The sequence below is a fragment of the Oncorhynchus kisutch genome, linkage group LG11, assembly GCF_002021735.2.
Source record: "Oncorhynchus kisutch isolate 150728-3 linkage group LG11, Okis_V2, whole genome shotgun sequence".
NCBI lineage: Eukaryota > Metazoa > Chordata > Actinopteri > Salmoniformes > Salmonidae > Oncorhynchus > Oncorhynchus kisutch.
The window spans coordinates 7,130,637-7,150,504 of record NC_034184.2 but is presented as its reverse complement, the minus strand read 5'-3'; the positions used below and the strand labels follow the sequence as shown (position 1 = coordinate 7,150,504).

The 19,868-nt window shown below is 44.3% G+C and overlaps 1 protein-coding gene across 1 annotated transcript in view; it reads right to left on the bottom strand.

Annotated features, from left to right (window-relative positions):
* LOC109898965 (protein TANC2-like) overlaps positions 1-19,868 on the bottom strand; it is a 102,105-nt gene that overhangs the window by 57,506 nt on the left and 24,731 nt on the right. The window contains exons 5-8 of the mRNA XM_031835228.1: positions 6,002-6,283; positions 5,658-5,779; positions 4,470-4,701; positions 1,803-1,972 (exon numbers count right to left, since the gene is read on the bottom strand). Coding sequence (XP_031691088.1) covers positions 1,803-1,972; positions 4,470-4,701; positions 5,658-5,779; positions 6,002-6,283 — 806 coding nt within the window. The remainder of the gene's footprint in view (positions 1-1,802; positions 1,973-4,469; positions 4,702-5,657; positions 5,780-6,001; positions 6,284-19,868) is intronic.

The following is a 19,868-nucleotide window of genomic DNA, read 5'->3' as shown; positions in this document are numbered from 1 at the left end:
TACATACACTAAGTTGACTGTGCCTTTAAACAGCTTGGAACGTTCCAGAAAATGATGTTATGGGTTTAGAAGTTTCTGATAGGCTAATTGACATAATTTGAGTCAATTGTAGGTGTACCCGTGGATGTATATCAAGGCCTACATCCAAACTCAGTGCCTCTTTGCTTGACATCATGGGAAAATCAAAAGAAATTAGTCAAGACCTCAGAAAAAAATTGTAGACCTCCACAAGTCTGGTTCATCCTTGGGAGAAATGTCCAAATGCCTGAAGGTACCATGTTCATCTGTACAAACAATAGTAGCCATAAAAAAAACAGCCATAAAAAACAGCCATAAAAAAGCCAGACTACGGTTTTTAACTGCACATGGGGGCAAAGATCGTACTTTTGTAGAAATGTCCTCTGGTCTGATGAAACAGACCATAATGACCATCGTTATGTTTTGAGGAAAAAGGGGGAGTCTTGCAAGCCGAAGAACACCATCCCAACCGTGAAGCATGGGGGTAGCAGAATCATGTTGTGGGGGTGCTTTGCTGCAGGAGGGACTGGTGCACTTCACAAAATAGATGGCAACATGAGGGAGGAAAATTATGTGGATATATTAAAGCAACATCTCAAGACATCAGTCAGGAAGTTAAAGCTTGGTCACATCCTTCCAAAGTTGTGGCAAAATGGCTTAAGGACAACAAAGGCAAGGTATTGCAGTGACCATCGCAAAGCCCTGACCTCAATCCTATAGAAAATGTGTGGGCAGAACTGAAAAAGCGTGTGAGAGCAAGGAGGCCTACAAACTTGCTCAGTTACACCAGCTCCGTCAAGAGGAATGGGCCAAAATTCACCCAACCTATTGTGGGAAGCTTGTGGAAGGCTACCCAAAATTTTTGACCCAAGTTAAAGAATTTAAATGCAATACTACCAAATACTAATTGAGTGTATGTAAACTTCTGACCAACTCGGAATGTGATGAAAGAAATAAAAGCTGAAATAAATAATTCTCTCTACTATCAATCTGACATTTCACATTCTTAAAATGAAGTGGTGATCCTAACTGACCTAAAACAGGGCATTTCTCTAGGATTAAATGTCAGAAATGTAGTTGGCTAAGGTGTTTGTAAACTTCCAACTTCAACTGTAAATAATATACATCATATCAAAGTAAACGTTGGAGTCACTCGATGATATGTTGTGTGGTCCTCCCACATTGACTCAGGAAAGCATGCAGTTTATTAAGCTAAATATGAAAGAAGTTATGAACTTCACAGGATGGTGAAAGTGCAAGGTGATGAGCTTGATGCTCCTTTCCAATAAATATCGAGGTTCTTATTCTGGTGACATGATGATCAATGCTTGGCTGACGTTGGAGAAATTCAAATAGCCTTGATTTTATCCATAAAATTCTCATCATGTAGGTTAGGTAGCCTACCCACACCGTATCTGTGAGCTGTTGGCTAGATAGAGCACATGTGCAAAGACCAGAGCAGGCACATTTGTTATTTAACCCAACAGTTTTTTGTAACAGAATTACTGGTAGAGTTGAAAATGTTATAGATTTTTATTCACTACATGAAAACTTAAGCAAGGAAGTACATTTTGTGTCCCTAAGTCATCAAACACTGATTTTTATCATCAACAAGTGAATTAAGTGGAAACACACCACTGGTAGGAAAATGTGCATATTTTCTTAATGCGGATTCTAGAATATTCGCGTGAAAACCTTCCGCCAATTGGATGGAAACGTAGCCAGTGTTAATGTTTTTGTTTTTTAAATGGACTCTTATTAGAAAGGTAGAGGACTGTATCTACCTGCAATGTGGTCCTGACCGTGACCACCAGTTTGAGCCAGTGGGGAAACAAGCTGATGGTTTTGCTGAGGAAGGAGACGATGGTGTCTCCGTAGTCAGGCTTGTGGAACTCTGCTTCATTTAGTCCATCTATCAGGATGACCAGGTCTTCTTCAGAGGCGATCTTCCTCTCTGGAAAAACACACAGAGGAAATAGTCAATATTGACCAAAAAAATCAGACTGCAAATGTTCTGCCTAATGTACTCAGACCTTTATTGCTAAAATCAAGAAAACATACACTATATATACAAAAGTATGTGGACAGCACTTCAAATTAGTGACTTTCAATGTGGCACGGTCATAGGATGCCACCTTTTCAACAAGCCTGTTCGTCAAACGTATGCCCTGCTAGAGCTACCCCGGTCAACTGTATGTGCTGTTATTGTGAAGTGGAAATATCTAGGAGTAACAACTGGTAGGCCACACAAGCTCACAGAATGGGACCGCCGAGTGCTGAAGTGCATAGCATGTAAAAATTGTCTGTCCTCGGTTGCAACACTTACTACCGAGTTCCAAACTGGCTCTGGAAGCAACGTCAGCTGTTCGTCGGGAGCTTCAATGGGTTTCCATGGCCAAGCAGCAACATACAAGCCTAAGATCACCATGTGAAATACCAAGCGCCGGCTGGAGTGGTGTAAAGCTTGCCGCCATTGGACTCTGGAGCAGTAGAAATGCGTTCTTTGGAATGATGAATCAGGCTTCACCATCTGGCAGTCCAGTGGACAAATCTGGGTTTGGCGGATGCCAGGAGATCCCTACAGTACCTGGCTCAATGCATAGTGCCAACTGTAAAGTTTGGTGGATGAGGAATAATGGTCTGGGGTTGTTTTTCATAGTTCAGGCTAGGCCCCAAAGTTCCAGTGGAGGCAAATCTTAACGCTACAGCATACAATGACATTGTAGACAATTTTATGCTTCCAACTTTGTGTCAACAGTTTGGGGAAGGCCCTTTCCTGTTTCAGCATGACAATGCCCCTGTGCACAAAGTGTGGTCCATACACGAATGGTTTGTCGAGATCATGTGGAAGAACTTGAAAGGCCTGCACAAAGCCCTGACCTCAACCCCATCGAACAACTTTGCGATGAATTGGAACGCCGACTGTGAGCCAGGCCTAATCGCCCAACATCAGTGCCCGACCTCACTAATGCTCTTGTGGCTGAATGGAAGCAAGTCCCTGCAGAAATGTTTTCACCTTTATTTAACCAGGTAGGCCAGTTGAGAACAAGTTCTCATTTACAACTGCGACCTGGCCAAGATAAAGCAAAGCAGTGGGATCAAACAATACAACAAAGTTACACATAAACAAACGTACAGTCAATAACACAAAATAAAATAAAAATAGACAAATCTATGTACAGTGTGTGCAAATGTAGAAGAGTAGGGAGGTAGGCAATCAATAGGCCCTAGAGATGAAAATAATAACAATTTAGCATTACTACTGGAGTGATAGATGTGCAGATGCAAGTAAATATACTGGGGTTCAAAAGAGCAAGAGTGTAAGTAATAATATGGGGATGAGGTAGTTGGGTGTGCTATTTACAAATTGGCTGTGTACAGGTACAGTGATCGGGAAGCTGCTCAGACAGCTGATGCTTAAAGTTAGAGAGGGAGATATAAGACTCCAGCTTCAGAGATTTTTGCAATTCGTTCCAGTCATTGGCAGAGAACTGGAAGGAAAGGCAGCCAAAGGAAGTTTTGGCTTTGGGGATGACCAGTGAAATATACCTGCTGGAGCACATGCTACGGGGGGGGGGGGGGGGGGTGTTGCTATGGTGACCATTGAACTGAGATAAGGCGGGGCTTTACCTAGCAAAGACTTATAGATGACCTGGAGCCAGTGGGTTTGGCGACGAATATGAAGCGAGGGCCAGCCAACGAGAGCATACAGGTGCAGTGGTGGGTAGTATATGGGGCTTTGGTGACAAAATGGATGGCACTGTGATAGACTACAACCAGTTTGCTGAGTAGAGTGTTGGAGGCTATTTTGTAAATGACATTGCCGAAGTCAAGGATCGGTAGGATAGTCAGTTTACGAGGGTAAGTTTGACCGCATTAATGAAGGAGGTTTTGTTGCAAAATAGGAAGCCGACAACATCTAGTGGAAAGCCTTCCCAGAAGAGTAGAGGCTGTTATAGCAACAAGGGTTTGGGTAATCCTATAGCATGATTTTGGAATGAGATGTTTGACGAGCACATACTTTTGGTCATGTTGTGTATGTTTTGAGGATCATATTCATAGTATAATCAATGTGAGCAGAGACTGAGTCACGAGGAGTAGAGATAGTTGTATCACCTTTTAAGAGGGCATTCATCGGTTCTAGGTACGTGTCCCAAACCTATTCCTTATATAGACCAGAGATTCCCTATATAGGGCACTACTTTTAACCAGGGCCAATAGGGAACTACTTTCAACCAGGGCCTATAGGGCACTACTTGTAACCAGGATCTATAGGGTTCTGGTCCAAAAGAGTGCAATATATAGCTAATAGGGTGCCATTTGCGATGCAGACCAGAACTCAACTCTGTGGAGAGCATCCAGGGATCCTAGAACTCCTAGTAGAGTTATCTATGATAGTTATCTAAGGGTGTATAATAGCAGCAGATAATAGCAGCAAAGAGTTGTATCACCTTTGTAGAGGACATCCAAGGGTTCTAGGACTCCTCTTCTGAAGGAGGCCAGGGGATCCTTAACACAGGAGCGCAGACTGAGAATACTCTGTAGGTGTGGCTCCCTGAGCAGCAGCTCTCTGTAGGCGATAAGCTGCGGCGAGCGACACAGCAACGCTGCCACGTTGTGGACAAACTCCGGCACCAGGCACGTGTAGGCATTGTCCGCCTGGCAGTAGTGGTACGCCACCACCTGGGGGCGATAGAGAGGAGGATACGTGATAGTCAGGTCAGTAAAATGGGATGGAAAATACAATATTGGGTTGAGAGAGAGAGATGTGTGATGGGGCTGGGAATATTGCTGGGCATGGTGCTGGGGAGAGGGATGTGTGATGGGGCTGGGAATGGTGTGGGGTAATGGTGCTGGGAATGGTGCTGGGGGAGGGATGTGTGATGGAGCTGGGAATGGGGCTGGGAATGGTGTGGGGAAATGGTGCTGGGGAGGGATGTGTGATTGAGCTGGGAATGGGTCTGTGAATGCTGGGGAGAAGGATGTGTGATGGGGCTGGGAATGGGGCTGTGAATGCTGGGGAGAAGGATGTGTGATGGGGCTGGGAATGGGGCTGTGAATGCTGGGGAGAGGGATGGGGCTGGGGAGAGGGATGGGGCTGGGGAGAGGGATGGGGCTGGGAATGGGACTGGGACTGGGGAGAGGGATGAGGATGGGGCTGGGGGGAGGGATGGGGCTGGGTATGGGCTGGAGATGGGGTTGGAGGTGGGGATGCAGGCGGAGGCGGGGCTGGAGGCATGGCTTGATGTGGGGCTACAAATGGCATCTGTCTCCCCTGTTTAGGGTTTAGGGAAGGGGAGACTGGGGCTATAGTGTGATGATGTGAGTGTGGTGGGGATTTCGGAAAGCCACTAAGCACTGCCTCATACATCAGTCATACCTTATTTAACAGTCTAGACATGTTAATAAATGTTAACAATTTTAGTCCAGAGAAAAGGTTGTAAGAATGTTTATAGGCCAAAATGGACATCTGTAATCTAAAGAGCCTTGCGTACTGATGTCTCAAATGTGAAACTTGAAACTGTTCCAATATCCACACTAGCGTGCCACTTAATATGAAGTTGGACATACATTTTAAGTGGTATGCTAGCTAGACAATGAGGGTATAATCTTTTTTGGAGGTTTTATATTTTTTTTACCTGAGATGCCAGTCTCCTCATGGTCTCCTCCTGGCGTGGTATCATCTCGGGGGTCCCGGGACAGCTGCCTCCTCCCAGGGTACCTGTGCTGTGGGACGGCTGGGTAAGGGGGAGCTCTCCATCTGAGGAAACGCATAGAAGGAAGAGGGTTTTACCAATGGCATGGTTGTCAAACCATTATTGTGTTACCTTAAAGGGGATATCTGCGTTTCAAACATTAACAAAACGGATACGCCGCCTCTGTTTTGGAGAACAGAAATGTTTTTAAGAAACTTAATTGAAAGATGAGTTGTTGGGTGTGGTCATTTTAACAACACTCTCTAATAGTAGGTATCTGAGCCTACGTTTGGGTGAGGCCTGCGGAGAGTCAGAGGCCATCTGTCTCATGCGTGTTCCGTGGCAGCTCAGCGCCACCAGACGAGAGATGATGGCCGTCTTGCCGTAGCCGATGTTGCCCACGACAACCACACCGCGGTTGGTGCTGTTTTTGCCACTGTTGAGATGGGCGTCGACCTCCTGGAACAGCCAGTCACGGCCGGTGAAGATGGAGTCCATGGTGATGCTGGGCACCTCAAAGAGGAGGGGCTTCAGGGAGATGACAGGTGGCCGGTACGGGGCAAACCGCACTGGAGGGGGAGAGCGGGAGGATGACAGTTAAAACGGTTGCTACCATTACATTGAGATACATGAGTGTGCATGACCTACGGTGAGTCCTGACTGTCATGGGACTGCCTCAGGGTTAGGTAGGTTACTTTATTTTGATCTTGTCTCCTCAACCCACCCGCTTAACCAGGAAGCCAGCCGCTTCATTGTGTCTGAGGAATCACTGTTCAGGGGCGGCAGGGTAGCCTAGTGGTTAGAGCGTTGGACTAGTAACCGGAAGGTTGCAAGTTCAAACCCCCGAGCTGACAAGGTACAAATCTGTCGTTCTGCCCCTGAACAGGCAGTTAACCCACTGTTCCTAGGCCGTCATTGAAAATAAGAATTTGTTCTTAACTGATCTTGCCTAGTTAAATAAAGGTAAAATAAAAATAAATAAATAAAAAACCTGCCGACTGAGGTCAGCCTGCAGGCGCCTGGCCCGCCACAAGGAGTCGCTAGAGCACGATGAGCCATGTAGCCAAACCCTCCCCTAACCCGCACGACGCTGGGCCAATTGTGTGGCACCCTATGGGACTCCCGCTCACGGCCGGTTGTGATACAGCCCGGGATCGAACCAGGGTCTGTAGTGACACCTCTATCACTGTGGTAATCTGTTACAGTTACTAGTTACCTGTCCAAAATTGTAATCAGTAACATAACTTTTGGATTACCCAAACTCAGTAATGTAATCTGATTACTTTCCCCCTAAAACATTTGCAGTTTAACTGTTATTACGGGGTATTGTGTGCAGCTGGGTGAGATGTTTTTTATTAATACATTTTGAATTCAGGCTATAACACAACAAAATGTAGAATAAGTCAATGGGTGGAGCTATATGGAAATATTTGGAACTATAGGGAGCTACAGTGGCAAGAAAAAGTATGTGAACCCCTTTGGAAATAGCTGGATTTCTGCATAAATTGGTCATAGAATTTGATCTGAACTTCATCTAAGTAAAAACAATAGACAAACACAGTCCGCTTAAACTAATAACACACAAACAATTATACGAACACACATATTATTGAACACACTGTATAAACATTCACAGTATAGGGTTGAAAAAGTATGTAAACCCTTGGATTTAATAACTAGTTGACCCTCCTTTGGCAGAAATAACCTCAACCAGATGTTTTCTGTAGTTGCGAATCAGACATGCACAATGGTCAGGAGGAATTTTGGACCATTCCTCTTTACAAAACTGTTTCAGTTTATGTCTGGTTCCTGGGATGTCTGGTGTGAACCGCTGTCTTGAGGTCATGCCACAGCATCCCATTCGGGATGAGGTCAGGACACTCCAGAAGGTGTATTTTCTTCTCTTGAAGTCATGCTGTTGTTGATTTACTTCTGTGTTTTGGGTCGTTGTCCTGTTGCATCACCCAACTTCTGTTGAGCTTCAATTGGTGGACAGATAGCCTTACATTCTCCTGTGTCATGAAGTTACCCTCTTTTGGTACAGCAAGCCCCATCCCCCTCTCCCTGTCTCCTACACCCAGGCTGCTGTGGTCAGAGAGAAGTCGTAAATTCCTGGAGGAGATTGTCTCCTCATGGCCACAGTATAGAGAGAGAGAGTAAAGTTTCATAGGGAGAACAAAGGAATTTATTCCACCTCACAGAACTTGAGGTCCAAACAACATTTATGTTCTGGAGAAGGTATAAAAGATTGGTGAAGAATCCAGCTACGAACTGGTCCATTTGGTACAATTTTGTGAAACTCATGGGAGACAATACAGCCACATTACCATAACGTTGTTTATATATTAGCCTCAGATATGATTGTTGTATAAGATGAATGAGTGAAGATGATACTGTTTGTAAAATTGTGTAATGTGATTTTGGACTGTTTAATGAAGGAAACTCCAATTCCCTTTTGAGTTTAATTACATCAGAGGACCGCCCATGAGCCCAGTTAGGACCTGGCGTCATGAGACAGCGTTTTTCTGCTCTCCCGAATAAAACCCCCACTTTGAGAATTTCAACAGACCATGTTGCTCTCAATTACGAGAAGACAAAGGTTGCAGATCAGCTTACCTCAATAACGAGGGGGCCAAGGTTTGAGACCAGACTACTGAATCTTTCAACCGAAAACCGCCGAAACATCTATCCATAACAACATGAATGAATGTCCCTCTGAACTATCCATTCTAACCACGACAGAGAGGGCGAACTCTCCATCAGAAACAAACTTTTCAACAGAGACCTCGACGACACACTGAGCGTAAATATATATGTTTTATCTCAGTCGACCCCACTTCCCTTTTGTACAACAAGCCGCGATGCCGGTTTAGACCACTAGGGGCACATTCCCCTATAATTTCTTTAAACCATATTTACTTTGTTTGTTTGTGTGAGCACTTCTGTGATTGTTTAGTTAGTTAATAAATAAATGATTTAAGACAATTGATTGTATGGATGACTCATAGTGAAGACTGGGTTCGTGCAGATAACTAACAATTTACAACGTTTGAAATGAGACTAACGTGAGGTAAAGAAGAATTCATTAATCAGAAGACTATTGATATGAAAATATCTGAAAAGCTATATTAGGAAAATTATAACCTTGTGATCTGAATATTTTCCTTGGTGCCCCGACATCCTAGTTAATTACAGTTACATGATTAATCAGTTTAATTGCATAATAATAATTACAGAGGATCTTTGATAAAGATTCATCTTCAGTTTAATGATGCCAAAGACACAACAACACCTGCAAAATGTCTTGATAAACTTGGGAATTCATCAAAGTATCAAAATATATATTTAATATTTTGTTAATATTAAGACAAATATTTGAGATTCACAAGAAACTGAAACACTGCTGGCTTTCCACTGGTTGCAAAAACAATGATTTACTGAAACACTGCTGGCTTTCCACTGGTTGCAAAAACAATGATTTACTGAAACACTGCTGGCTTTCCACTGGTTGCAAAAACAATGATTTACTGAAACACTGCTGGCTTTCCACTGGTTGCAAAAACAATGATTTACTGAAACACTGCTGGCTTTCCACTGGTTGCAAAAACAATGATTTACTGAAACACTGCTGGCTTTCCACTGGTTGCAAAAACAATGATTTACTGAAACACTGCTGGCTTTCCACTGGTTGCAAAAACAATGATTTACTGAAACACTGCTGGCTTTCCACTGGTTGCAAAAACAATGATTTACTGAAACACTGCTGGCTTTCCACTGGTTGCAAAAACAATGATTTACTGAAACACTGCTGGCTTTCCACTGGTTGCAAAAACAATGATTTACTGAAACACTGCTGGCTTTCCACTGGTTGCAAAAACAATGATTTACTGAAACACTGCTGGCTTTCCACTGGTTGCAAAAACAATGATTTACTGAAACACTGCTGGCTTTCCACTGGTTGCAAAAACAATGATTTACTGAAACACTGCTGGCTTTCCACTGGTTGCAAAAACAATGATTTACTGAAACACTGCTGGCTTTCCACTGGTTGCAAAAACAATGATTTACTGAAACACTGCTGGCTTTCCACTGGTTGCAAAAACAATGATTTACTGAAACACTGCTGGCTTTCCACTGGTTGCAAAAACAATGATTTACTGAAACACTGCTGGCTTTCCACTGGTTGCAAAAACAATGATTTACTGAAACACTGCTGGCTTTCCACTGGTTGCAAAAACAATGATTTACTGAAACACTGCTGGCTTTCCACTGGTTGCAAAAACAATGATTTACTGAAACACTGCTGGCTTTCCACTGGTTGCAAAAACAATGATTTACTGAAACACTGCTGGCTTTCCACTGGTTGCAAAAACAATGATTTACTGAAACACTGCTGGCTTTCCACTGGTTGCAAAAACAATGATTTACTGAAACACTGCTGGCTTTCCACTGGTTGCAAAAACAATGATTTACTGAAACACTGCTGGCTTTCCACTGGTTGCAAAAACAATGATTTACTGAAACACTGCTGGCTTTCCACTGGTTGCAAAAACAATGATTTACTGAAACACTGCTGGCTTTCCACTGGTTGCAAAAACAATGATTTACTGAAACACTGCTGGCTTTCCACTGGTTGCAAAAACAATGATTTACTGAAACACTGCTGGCTTTCCACTGGTTGCAAAAACAATGATTTACTGAAACACTGCTGGCTTTCCACTGGTTGCAAAAACAATGATTTACTGAAACACTGCTGGCTTTCCACTGGTTGCAAAAACAATGATTTACTGAAACACTGCTGGCTTTCCACTGGTTGCAAAAACAATGATTTACTGAAACACTGCTGGCTTTCCACTGGTTGCAAAAACAATGATTTACTGAAACACTGCTGGCTTTCCACTGGTTGCAAAAACAATGATTTACTGAAACACTGCTGGCTTTCCACTGGTTGCAAAAACAATGATTTACTGAAACACTGCTGGCTTTCCACTGGTTGCAAAAACAATGATTTACTGAAACACTGCTGGTTTTCCACTGGTTGCAAAAACAATGATTTACTGAAACACTGCTGGCTTTCCACTGGTTGCAAAAACAATGATTTACTGAAACACTGCTGGCTTTCCACTGGTTGCAAAAACAATGATTTACTGAAACACTGCTGGCTTTCCACTGGTTGCAAAAACAATGATTTACTGAAACACTGCTGGCTTTCCACTGGTTGCAAAAACAATGATTTACTGAAACACTGCTGGCTTTCCACTGGTTGCAAAAACAATGATTTACTGAAACACTGCTGGCTTTCCACTGGTTGCAAAAACAATGATTTACTGAAACACTGCTGGCTTTCCACTGGTTGCAAAAACAATGATTTACTGAAACACTGCTGGCTTTCCACTGGTTGCAAAAACAATGATTTACTGAAACACTGCTGGCTTTCCACTGGTTGCAAAAACAATGATTTACTGAAACACTGCTGGCTTTCCACTGGTTGCAAAAACAATGATTTACTGAAACACTGCTGGCTTTCCACTGGTTGCAAAAACAATGATTTACTGAAACACTGCTGGCTTTCCACTGGTTGCAAAAACAATGATTTACTGAAACACTGCTGGCTTTCCACTGGTTGCAAAAACAATGATTTACTGAAACACTGCTGGCTTTCCACTGGTTGCAAAAACAATGATTTACTGAAACACTGCTGGCTTTCCACTGGTTGCAAAAACAATGATTTACTGAAACACTGCTGGCTTTCCACTGGTTGCAAAAACAATGATTTACTGAAACACTGCTGGCTTTCCACTGGTTGCAAAAACAATGATTTACTGAAACACTGCTGGCTTTCCACTGGTTGCAAAAACAATGATTTACTGAAACACTGCTGGCTTTCCACTGGTTGCAAAAACAATGATTTACTGAAACACTGCTGGCTTTCCACTGGTTGCAAAAACAATGATTTACTGAAACACTGCTGGCTTTCCACTGGTTGCAAAAACAATGATTTACTGAAACACTGCTGGCTTTCCACTGGTTGCAAAAACAATGATTTACTGAAACACTGCTGGCTTTCCACTGGTTGCAAAAACAATGATTTGATAGGCAGCTTAAACTTCTTCATTTCAATCATTATTGGGTTAAGATATACACATACATTTGTGAAGATCCACAACAACCCTGTAAGTCACAAATAGCTAAATGACAGAGCAGCAGTGTGATTCACATCACTGCAATTTGAGGATATGAATACCAAGTGAAAACCCGTAGGCCACACCACTGCTGTCCTCCTTACCTCCATGCGTTTATTCATGTTGGACAATCTTTGGAAGACAGCTTAGACTGTAGCCCCAAAAAAGCCTATTCCTGCTCTTTCCCACGATCCATCAACACATGTGGTGTGTCATCATAGTGGTCTCTGACTTGTGGTCGGACTCGCTCAGGCAGAACAAACTTAAACTTGCAACTTAATTCAATGCTGATTTGTAATAATTATGGATTCCCACTAGTTCCTCACTAGGCAGCAGCTACTCTTCCTGGCGTTTGTTATGGATCCCTATTAGTTCATGCCAAGGCAGCAGCTATTGTTCCTGGGGTTTATTATGGTCAGCAGTTACTCTTCCTGGGGTTTATTATGGTCAGCAGTTACTCTTCCTGGGGTTTATTATGGTCAGCAGTTACTCTTCCTGGGGGTTTATTATGGTCAGCAGTTACTCTTCCTGGGGTTTGTGGTTTGTTATGGTCAGCAGCTACTCTTCCTGGGGTTTGTTTAAGGCAACAGAGTTAAAACAACACACTTCCCAACACAGTTTTTCAAAAGTATCTGTAATCTGATTACAATATTTTAGCTGGTAATGTAACAGATTACAGTTAGTTGTTTGTAATCTGTTATTCCCAAACCCTGGACGACCTCCTACTGCTGTAATCATGTGGCAGAAAAGGGATTCAAGGATAGTATTTATAATTTACACATAAAACCTGTCCTAACACAAATTCTATTCGTTTTCCTCATGAGGGGGAGTAATTAGATAAACGTCTTTCTTCATCTGAACATGTGTAGTATTAAAAAACGAATGGATGGAAACGATGGGGGAGTAAGTTTAACAAAGCTAATCTGAAAACAAGGCTCCCTAAATTTTATCAGCATATCAAATGCGCGACCCGGGCTGGTAAAATTCAGGATAATTGTTACTCTAACTTCCGCGACGCATACAAAGTCCTCCCTCACCATCCTTTCGACAAATCTGACCACGACTTCATTTTGTTCCTCCCAGCCTATAGACAGAAACTAAAACAGGAAATGCCCGTGCTCAGGTCTGTTCAACGCTGTTCCGACAAATCTGATTCCACGCTTCAAGATTGCTTCGATCACGTGGACTGGGGTATGTTCCGGATAGCGTCGAACAACAACATTGATGTATACGCTGGTTGGGTGTGTGAGTTTATTAGGAAGTGCATTGGTGACGTTTTACCCACGACAACTATTAAAACCTTCCCCAACCAGAAACCGTGGATTGATGGCAGCATTTGCGCAAAACAACTCAATCATCGAGTTTGCAGATGACACTACAGTGGTAGGCTTGATTACCAACAACGAGACGGCCTACAGGGAGGAGGTGAGGGCCCTCGGAGAGTGGTGTCAGGAAAATAACCTCACACTCAACGTCAACAAAACTAAGGAGATGATCGTGGACTTCAGGAAACAGCAGAGGGAGCACCCCCCTATCCACATCGACGGGACAGTAGTGGAGTTCCTCGGCGTACACATCACGGACAAACTGAAACGGTCCACCCACACAGACATTGTGGTGAAGAAGGCGCAACAGCGCCTCTTCAACCTCAGGAGGCGGAAGAAATTTGGCTTGTCACCAAAAACACTCACAAACTTTTACAGATGCACAATCGAGAGCGTCCTGTCGGGCTGTATCGCCGCCTGGTACGGCAACTGCTCCGCCCACAACCGTAAGGCTCTCCAGAGGGTAGTGAGGTCTGCACAACGCATCACCGGGGGCAAACTACCTGCCCTCCAGGACACCTACACCACCCGATGTCACAGGAAGGCCAAAAAGATCATCAAGGACAACAACCACTGTTGTTCACCCCGCTATCATCCAGAAGGCGAGCTCAGTACAGGTGCATCAAAGCTGGGACCAAGAGACTGAAAAACAGCTTCTATCTCAAGGCCATCAGACTGTTAAACAGCCATCACTAACATTGAGTGGCTGCTGCCACATACTAACTACAATCTCTAGCCACTTTAACAATTGAAAATTGGATGTAATAAATGTATCACTAGTCACGTTAAACAATGCCACTTTATATAATGTTTACATACCCTACATTACTCATCTCATTTGTATATACTGTACTCTATACCATCTTTCCTATGCCGTTCGGCCATCTCTCATCCATATATTTATATGTACATATTCTAATTCATTCCTTTACACTTGTGTATAAGGTAGTTGTTGTGAAATGAATAGATTACTTGTTAGATATTACTGCACATTCGGAACTAGAAGCACAAGCATTTCGCTACACTCGCATTAACGTCTGCTAACAATGTGAATGTGACAAATACAATTTTATTTGATGTTTGGACTCAAATATGTCTGGAGATGAAAGAAGGAAAACATCTAAACATGAGTCCTACTTCTAAACATGAGTACAAGTTCTGTGTCTCTCAGGACAGATTCCTTCTTAGGGCTAGGGCTATTTTTTCTGAATTTCTGCCTGACTGACATGCCCAAAGTAAACTGCCTGTTATTCAGGCCCAGATATATAATTGGTAACTTTGGATAGAAAACACTTTGAATTTTGTAGAAATGTTAAAATAATGTATGAGACTATAACAAAATTGACATGGTAGGAGACAATCCAAAGAAAAAACAAGCGGAAGTTATATTATTTTTGAGATCCCATGCTCTTACAATGGAAAGCTATGGGTCTTATGCAATTCCAGCTCCCAGATTGCAATTCATATGGCTTCCACTAGATGTCAACATTCTTTGTTCAAGGTTTCAGGCTTGTTTCTTCCAAAACAATCAATTTTGAGGTTTGGTACATCGGAGTTGGATATCAGTCTGTGGGCGTGCAATGAAATTGGTGGCACTTGCTAACTTCTTTCCGTATTAAATATTATAGTTTAATTACATTTTAGGGTACCTGAGGATTACATAGAAATGTAGTTTGACTTAAACGTAGTTAGATTTTTGGATTCCTTTGTCTGCATGTTGAACTCAAATTGATGGGTCAAACTAAACATACTTTTTGGGATATAAAGAAGGATTTTATCTTACAAAACAACCATGCATGTTGTAGCTGGGACCCTTTGGATTGCAAATCAGAGGAAGATTTTCAAAAAGTAAATGATTATTTAATCGCTATTCGTGATTTTATGAAGCCTGTGCTGGTTGAAAAATATGTTGATGAGGGTGCACGGTCCTCAAACAATCGCATGGCATGCTTTCGCTGTAAAGCCTATTGTAAATCGGAACACGACAGGTGTTCCGCTGATGGGACGCCTAGCCCTAATGAACTTTACAGTTAGCTGTGTTATTTGAAACAACATCACTAACATGTGTAACTAACCCACTATTAGTGCTGAAGTGGGTACACATGTAACCAGACAGGTAACCAGTTCAAAGTAAAGTACATTTACAGGATTGGGATAGCCAGGTATGGTTGTTAGCAGAAGCTGAGAAAAACAGAAGTAAGATGAGGCAATCAGAGAACAGACAGGGGAACGGAGAGCGTAACAGAATGGAATCTGGCAGCCGTGTGCAGTATGCTAGTGGTGCAGGGTTGGGGTCAAAGTTCAATTGCATTTGAATTCAATCAACTCAGGAAATAACAGAAATTCCAATTCCAATGAAGAACTGGAACTGGCTACACGATATCTAATTGCGTTGTTTTTTTAACCAAATATTGCGATTGCAATTTGACTAGTGATATATACACTCAAATCAAATTGGGAAAGGGGGATACCTAGTCAACTGAATGTATTCAACTGAAATGTGTCCTCTGCATTTAACCCTCTGAATCAAAGAGGTGTGGGGGGGCTGCCTTAATCCACATCCACGTCTTTGCCCGGGGAACATTGTATTGGTCACATACACATACTGAGCAGATGTTATTGCGGGTGTAGCCAAATGCTTGTGTTCCTAGCTCCAACAATACAGTTTATTAGGTACACCAACCTGTTTATGAAAATGGTTTGCTCCTACAGACAGTGAGTTACGTGGTCGTGTCTTGCTATATAAAGCAGGCAGACAGGCATCGAGGAATTCAGTTACTGTTAGATTGAACTTTAGAATGGGCAAAAAGAGTGACCTAAGCGACCTTGAGTTTGATCGTCGGTGCCAGGCGTGCCAGTTCTAGTACCTCGGAAACGTACAGCCTCCTGGGCTTTTCATGCACGACAGTGTGTAGGGTTTACAGAGAATGGTGCAACAAACAAAAAACATCCAGTCAGCAGCAGTCCTATTAAGAAGCTAATTGGAAAGCAGCATTGTTCTTGTTTGGAACAATCTGTTGACTACATTTGACCTAACAGAACAATGCAAGCTTATAGTGAATCTAACGGGGAGGAGGAACTGAGCTACTTGAGTGAAAGGGGGCGAGGCTTGTTGTGTGCGGGAAACAGCAGCAAGAGGAGAGGGAGAGAATTGAATTGAGCTAAATCACCTCAAGTAAAAACAGACAACAAACAGACACACAAAGACAGACACACAGAGACACAGACACACAGAGACAGAGACACAAAGACAGAAATATACAGAGAAAGAGACACAGAGACAGAGACACACAGAGAAAGAGACACACAGAGTCAGATACACAGAGACACGGAGACACACAGACACACAGAGACACAGATAGAGATAGAGACAGAAACACGTGAGAGAGACACGTACACACAGACACACAGAGAAAGAGACACAGACACACAAAGACAGAGAAACTCACACAAATAGCTTTAACATAAGGATGTCAATAAATACCGGGCATTAAGTAATGCTAATCTCAATAAGAAGTGGCTAAATGCACAAGCTCTCTCCTCTCCCAATGTAATCACCAAGATACTACACCAGTACAGCTCACTCCTCTCCCAATGTAATCACCAAGATACTACACCAAAACAGCTCTCTCCTCTCCCAATGTAATCACCAAGATACTACACCAGTACAGCTCTCTCCTCTCCCAATGTAATCACCAAGATACTACACCAGTACAGCTCTCTCCTCTCCCAATGTAATCACCAAGATACTACACCAGTAAAGCTCTCTCCTCTCCTACTGTAATCACCAAGATACTACACCAGTAAAGCTCTCTCCTCTCCTACTGTAATCACCAAGATACTACACCAGTACAGCTCTCTCCTCTCCTACTGTAATCACCAAGATACTACTCAGCACCAGCAGTTGTCTATGGCAGAGACCATTAAGCATTTGGCCTATTAGTGAAGTCATAGAGCCTCTGTTGATCTGCTGTAAGGTGATACAATCCTAGAAACATGGCTGCAAGGCTGTGAGCAGTAAGGTAGGAGCAGGGACTGTTCTGTCTGTGGGGTCTTCTGTAGATGGTGCTCTATCATTCCCTGTTCAGGCAAGATTGTTCTGTTTCCTCTCCTCCCCGCTGGCTAGTCAGACGGAGAGGTATCACTCTGTTTCCTCTCCTCCCCCCTGGCTAGTCAGACAGAGAGGTATCACTCTGTTTCCTCTCCTCCCCCTGGTTAGTCAGACAGAGAGGTATCACTCTGTTTCCTCTCCTCCCCCTGGCTAGTCAGACAGAGAGGTATCACTCTGTTTCCTCTCCCCCCCTGGCTAGTCAGACAGAGAGCTATCACTCTGTTTCCTCTCCTCCCCCCTGGCTAGTCAGACAGAGAGGTATCACTCTGTTTCCTATCCTCCCCCTGGCTAGTCAGATGTAGAGGTATTCCTCTGTTTCCTCTCCTCCCCCCTGGCTAGTCAGACGGAGAGGTATCACTCTGTTTCCTCTCCTCCCCCTGGCTAGTCAGATGGAGAGGTATCACTCTGTTTCCTCTCCTCCCCCCTGGCTAGTCAGATGGAGAGGTATCACTCTGTTTCCTCTCCTCCCCCCTGGCTAGTCAGACAGAGAGGTATCCCTCTGTTTCCCTCTCCCCCCCTGTCTAGTCAGACAGAGAGGTATCCCTCTGTTTCCTCTCCTCCCCCCTGGCTAGTCAGACAGAGAGGTATCACTCTATTTCCTCTCCTCCCCCCTGGCTAGTCAGATGGAGAGGTATCACTCTGTTTCCTATCCTCCCCCTTGCTAGTCAGATGGAGAGGTATTCCTCTGTTTCCACTCCTCCCCCCTGGCTAGTCAGACGGAGAGGTATCACTCTGTTTCCTCTCCTCCCCCCTGGCTAGTTAGATGGAGAGGTATCACTCTGTTTCCTCTCCTCCCCCCTGGCTAGTCAGACAGAGAGGTATCACTCTGTTTCCTATCCTCTCCCTGGCTAGTCAGATGGAGAGGTATCACTATGTTTCCTCTCCTCCCCCCTGGCTAGTCAGATGGAGAGGTATCCCTCTGTTCCCTCTCCTCCCCCCTGGCTAGTCAGACAGAGAGGTATCACTCTGTTTCCTCTCCTCCCCCCTGGCTAGTCAGATGGAGAGGTATCCCTCTGTTTCCTCTCCTCCCCCCTGGCTAGTCAGATGGAGAGGTATCACTCTGTTTCCTCTCCTCCCCCCTGGCTAGTCAGATGGAGAGGTATCACTCTGTTTCCTCTCCTCCCCCCTGGATAGTCAGATGGAGAGGTATCACTCTGTTTCCTCTCCTCCCCCTGGCTAGTCAGACGGAGAGGTATCCCTCTGTTTCCTCTCCTCCCCCCTGGCTAGTCAGACAGAGAGGTATCCATCTGTTTCCTCTCCTCCCCCCTGGCTAGTCAGACAGAGAGGTATCCCTCTGTTTCCTCTCCTCCCCCCTGGCTAGTCAGACAGAGAGGTATCACTCTGTTTCCTCTCCTCCCCCCTGGCTAGTCAGACAGAGAGGTATCACTCTGTTTCCTCTCCTTCCCCCTGGCTAGTCAGATGGAGAGGTATCACTCTGTTTCCTCTCCTCCCCCCTGGCTAGTCAGATGGAGAGGTATCACTCTGTTTCCTCTCCTCCCCCCTGGCTAGTCAGACAGAGAGGTATCACTCTGTTTCCTATCCTCCCCCTGGCTAGTCAGATGGAGAGGTATCACTCTGTTTCCTCTCCTCCCCCCTGGCTAGTCAGACAGAGAGGTATCACTCTGTTTCCTATCCTCCCCCTGGCTAGTCAGATGGAGAGGTATCACTCTGTTTCCTCTCCTCCCCCCTGGCTAGTCAGATGGAGAGGTATCCCTCTGTTTCCCTCTCCTCCCCCCTGGCTAGTCAGACAGAGAGGTATCACTCTGTTTCCTCTCCTCCCCCCTGGCTAGTCAGACAGAGAGGTATCACTCTGTTTCCTCTCCTCCCCCCTGGCTAGTCAGACAGAGAGGTATCACTCTGTTTCCTCTCCTCCCCCCTGGCTAGTCAGATGGAGAGGTATCATTCTGTTTCCTCTCCTCCCCCCTGGCTAGTCAGATGGAGAGGTATCACTCTGTTTCCTCTCCTCCCCCCTGGCTAGTCAGATGGAGAGGTATCACTCTGTTTCCTCTCCTCCCCACTGGCTAGTCAGACAGAGAGGTATCACTCTGTTTCCTCTCCTCCCCCCCTGGCTAGTCAGATGGAGAGGTATCACTCTCTTTCCTCTCCTCCCCCCTGGCTAGTCAGATGGAGAGGTATCACTCTGTTTCCTCTCCTCCCCCCTGGCTAGTCAGATGGAGAGGTATCACTCTGTTTCCTCTCCTCCCCCTGGCTAGTCAGAAGGAGAGGCTCACTCAGACAGTTGAATTATTCACCAGGTGAGGATGACTCAGAGCAGGGGAGGATGAAAGGATGGAGGGAGTGGAGGAGAGGACGAGTGGTACTTCAGTCTGCTCCATATGAAGTACCAGGGGATCTACTCTCTACTCCACATCGTGTACGTGTGTGAGTGTGTGTCTGCCTGCATGCACATGTGTGTGTGTGTTAGTGTATGTGAATGTTGAGTGAGTGTGTTTTTGAGTGCCAGTGTGTGTGTAAGTGTTGTGTGAGTGTGTGTTTGTGTGCATGCTTGTGTGAATGTTGAATGAGTGTGAGTTTG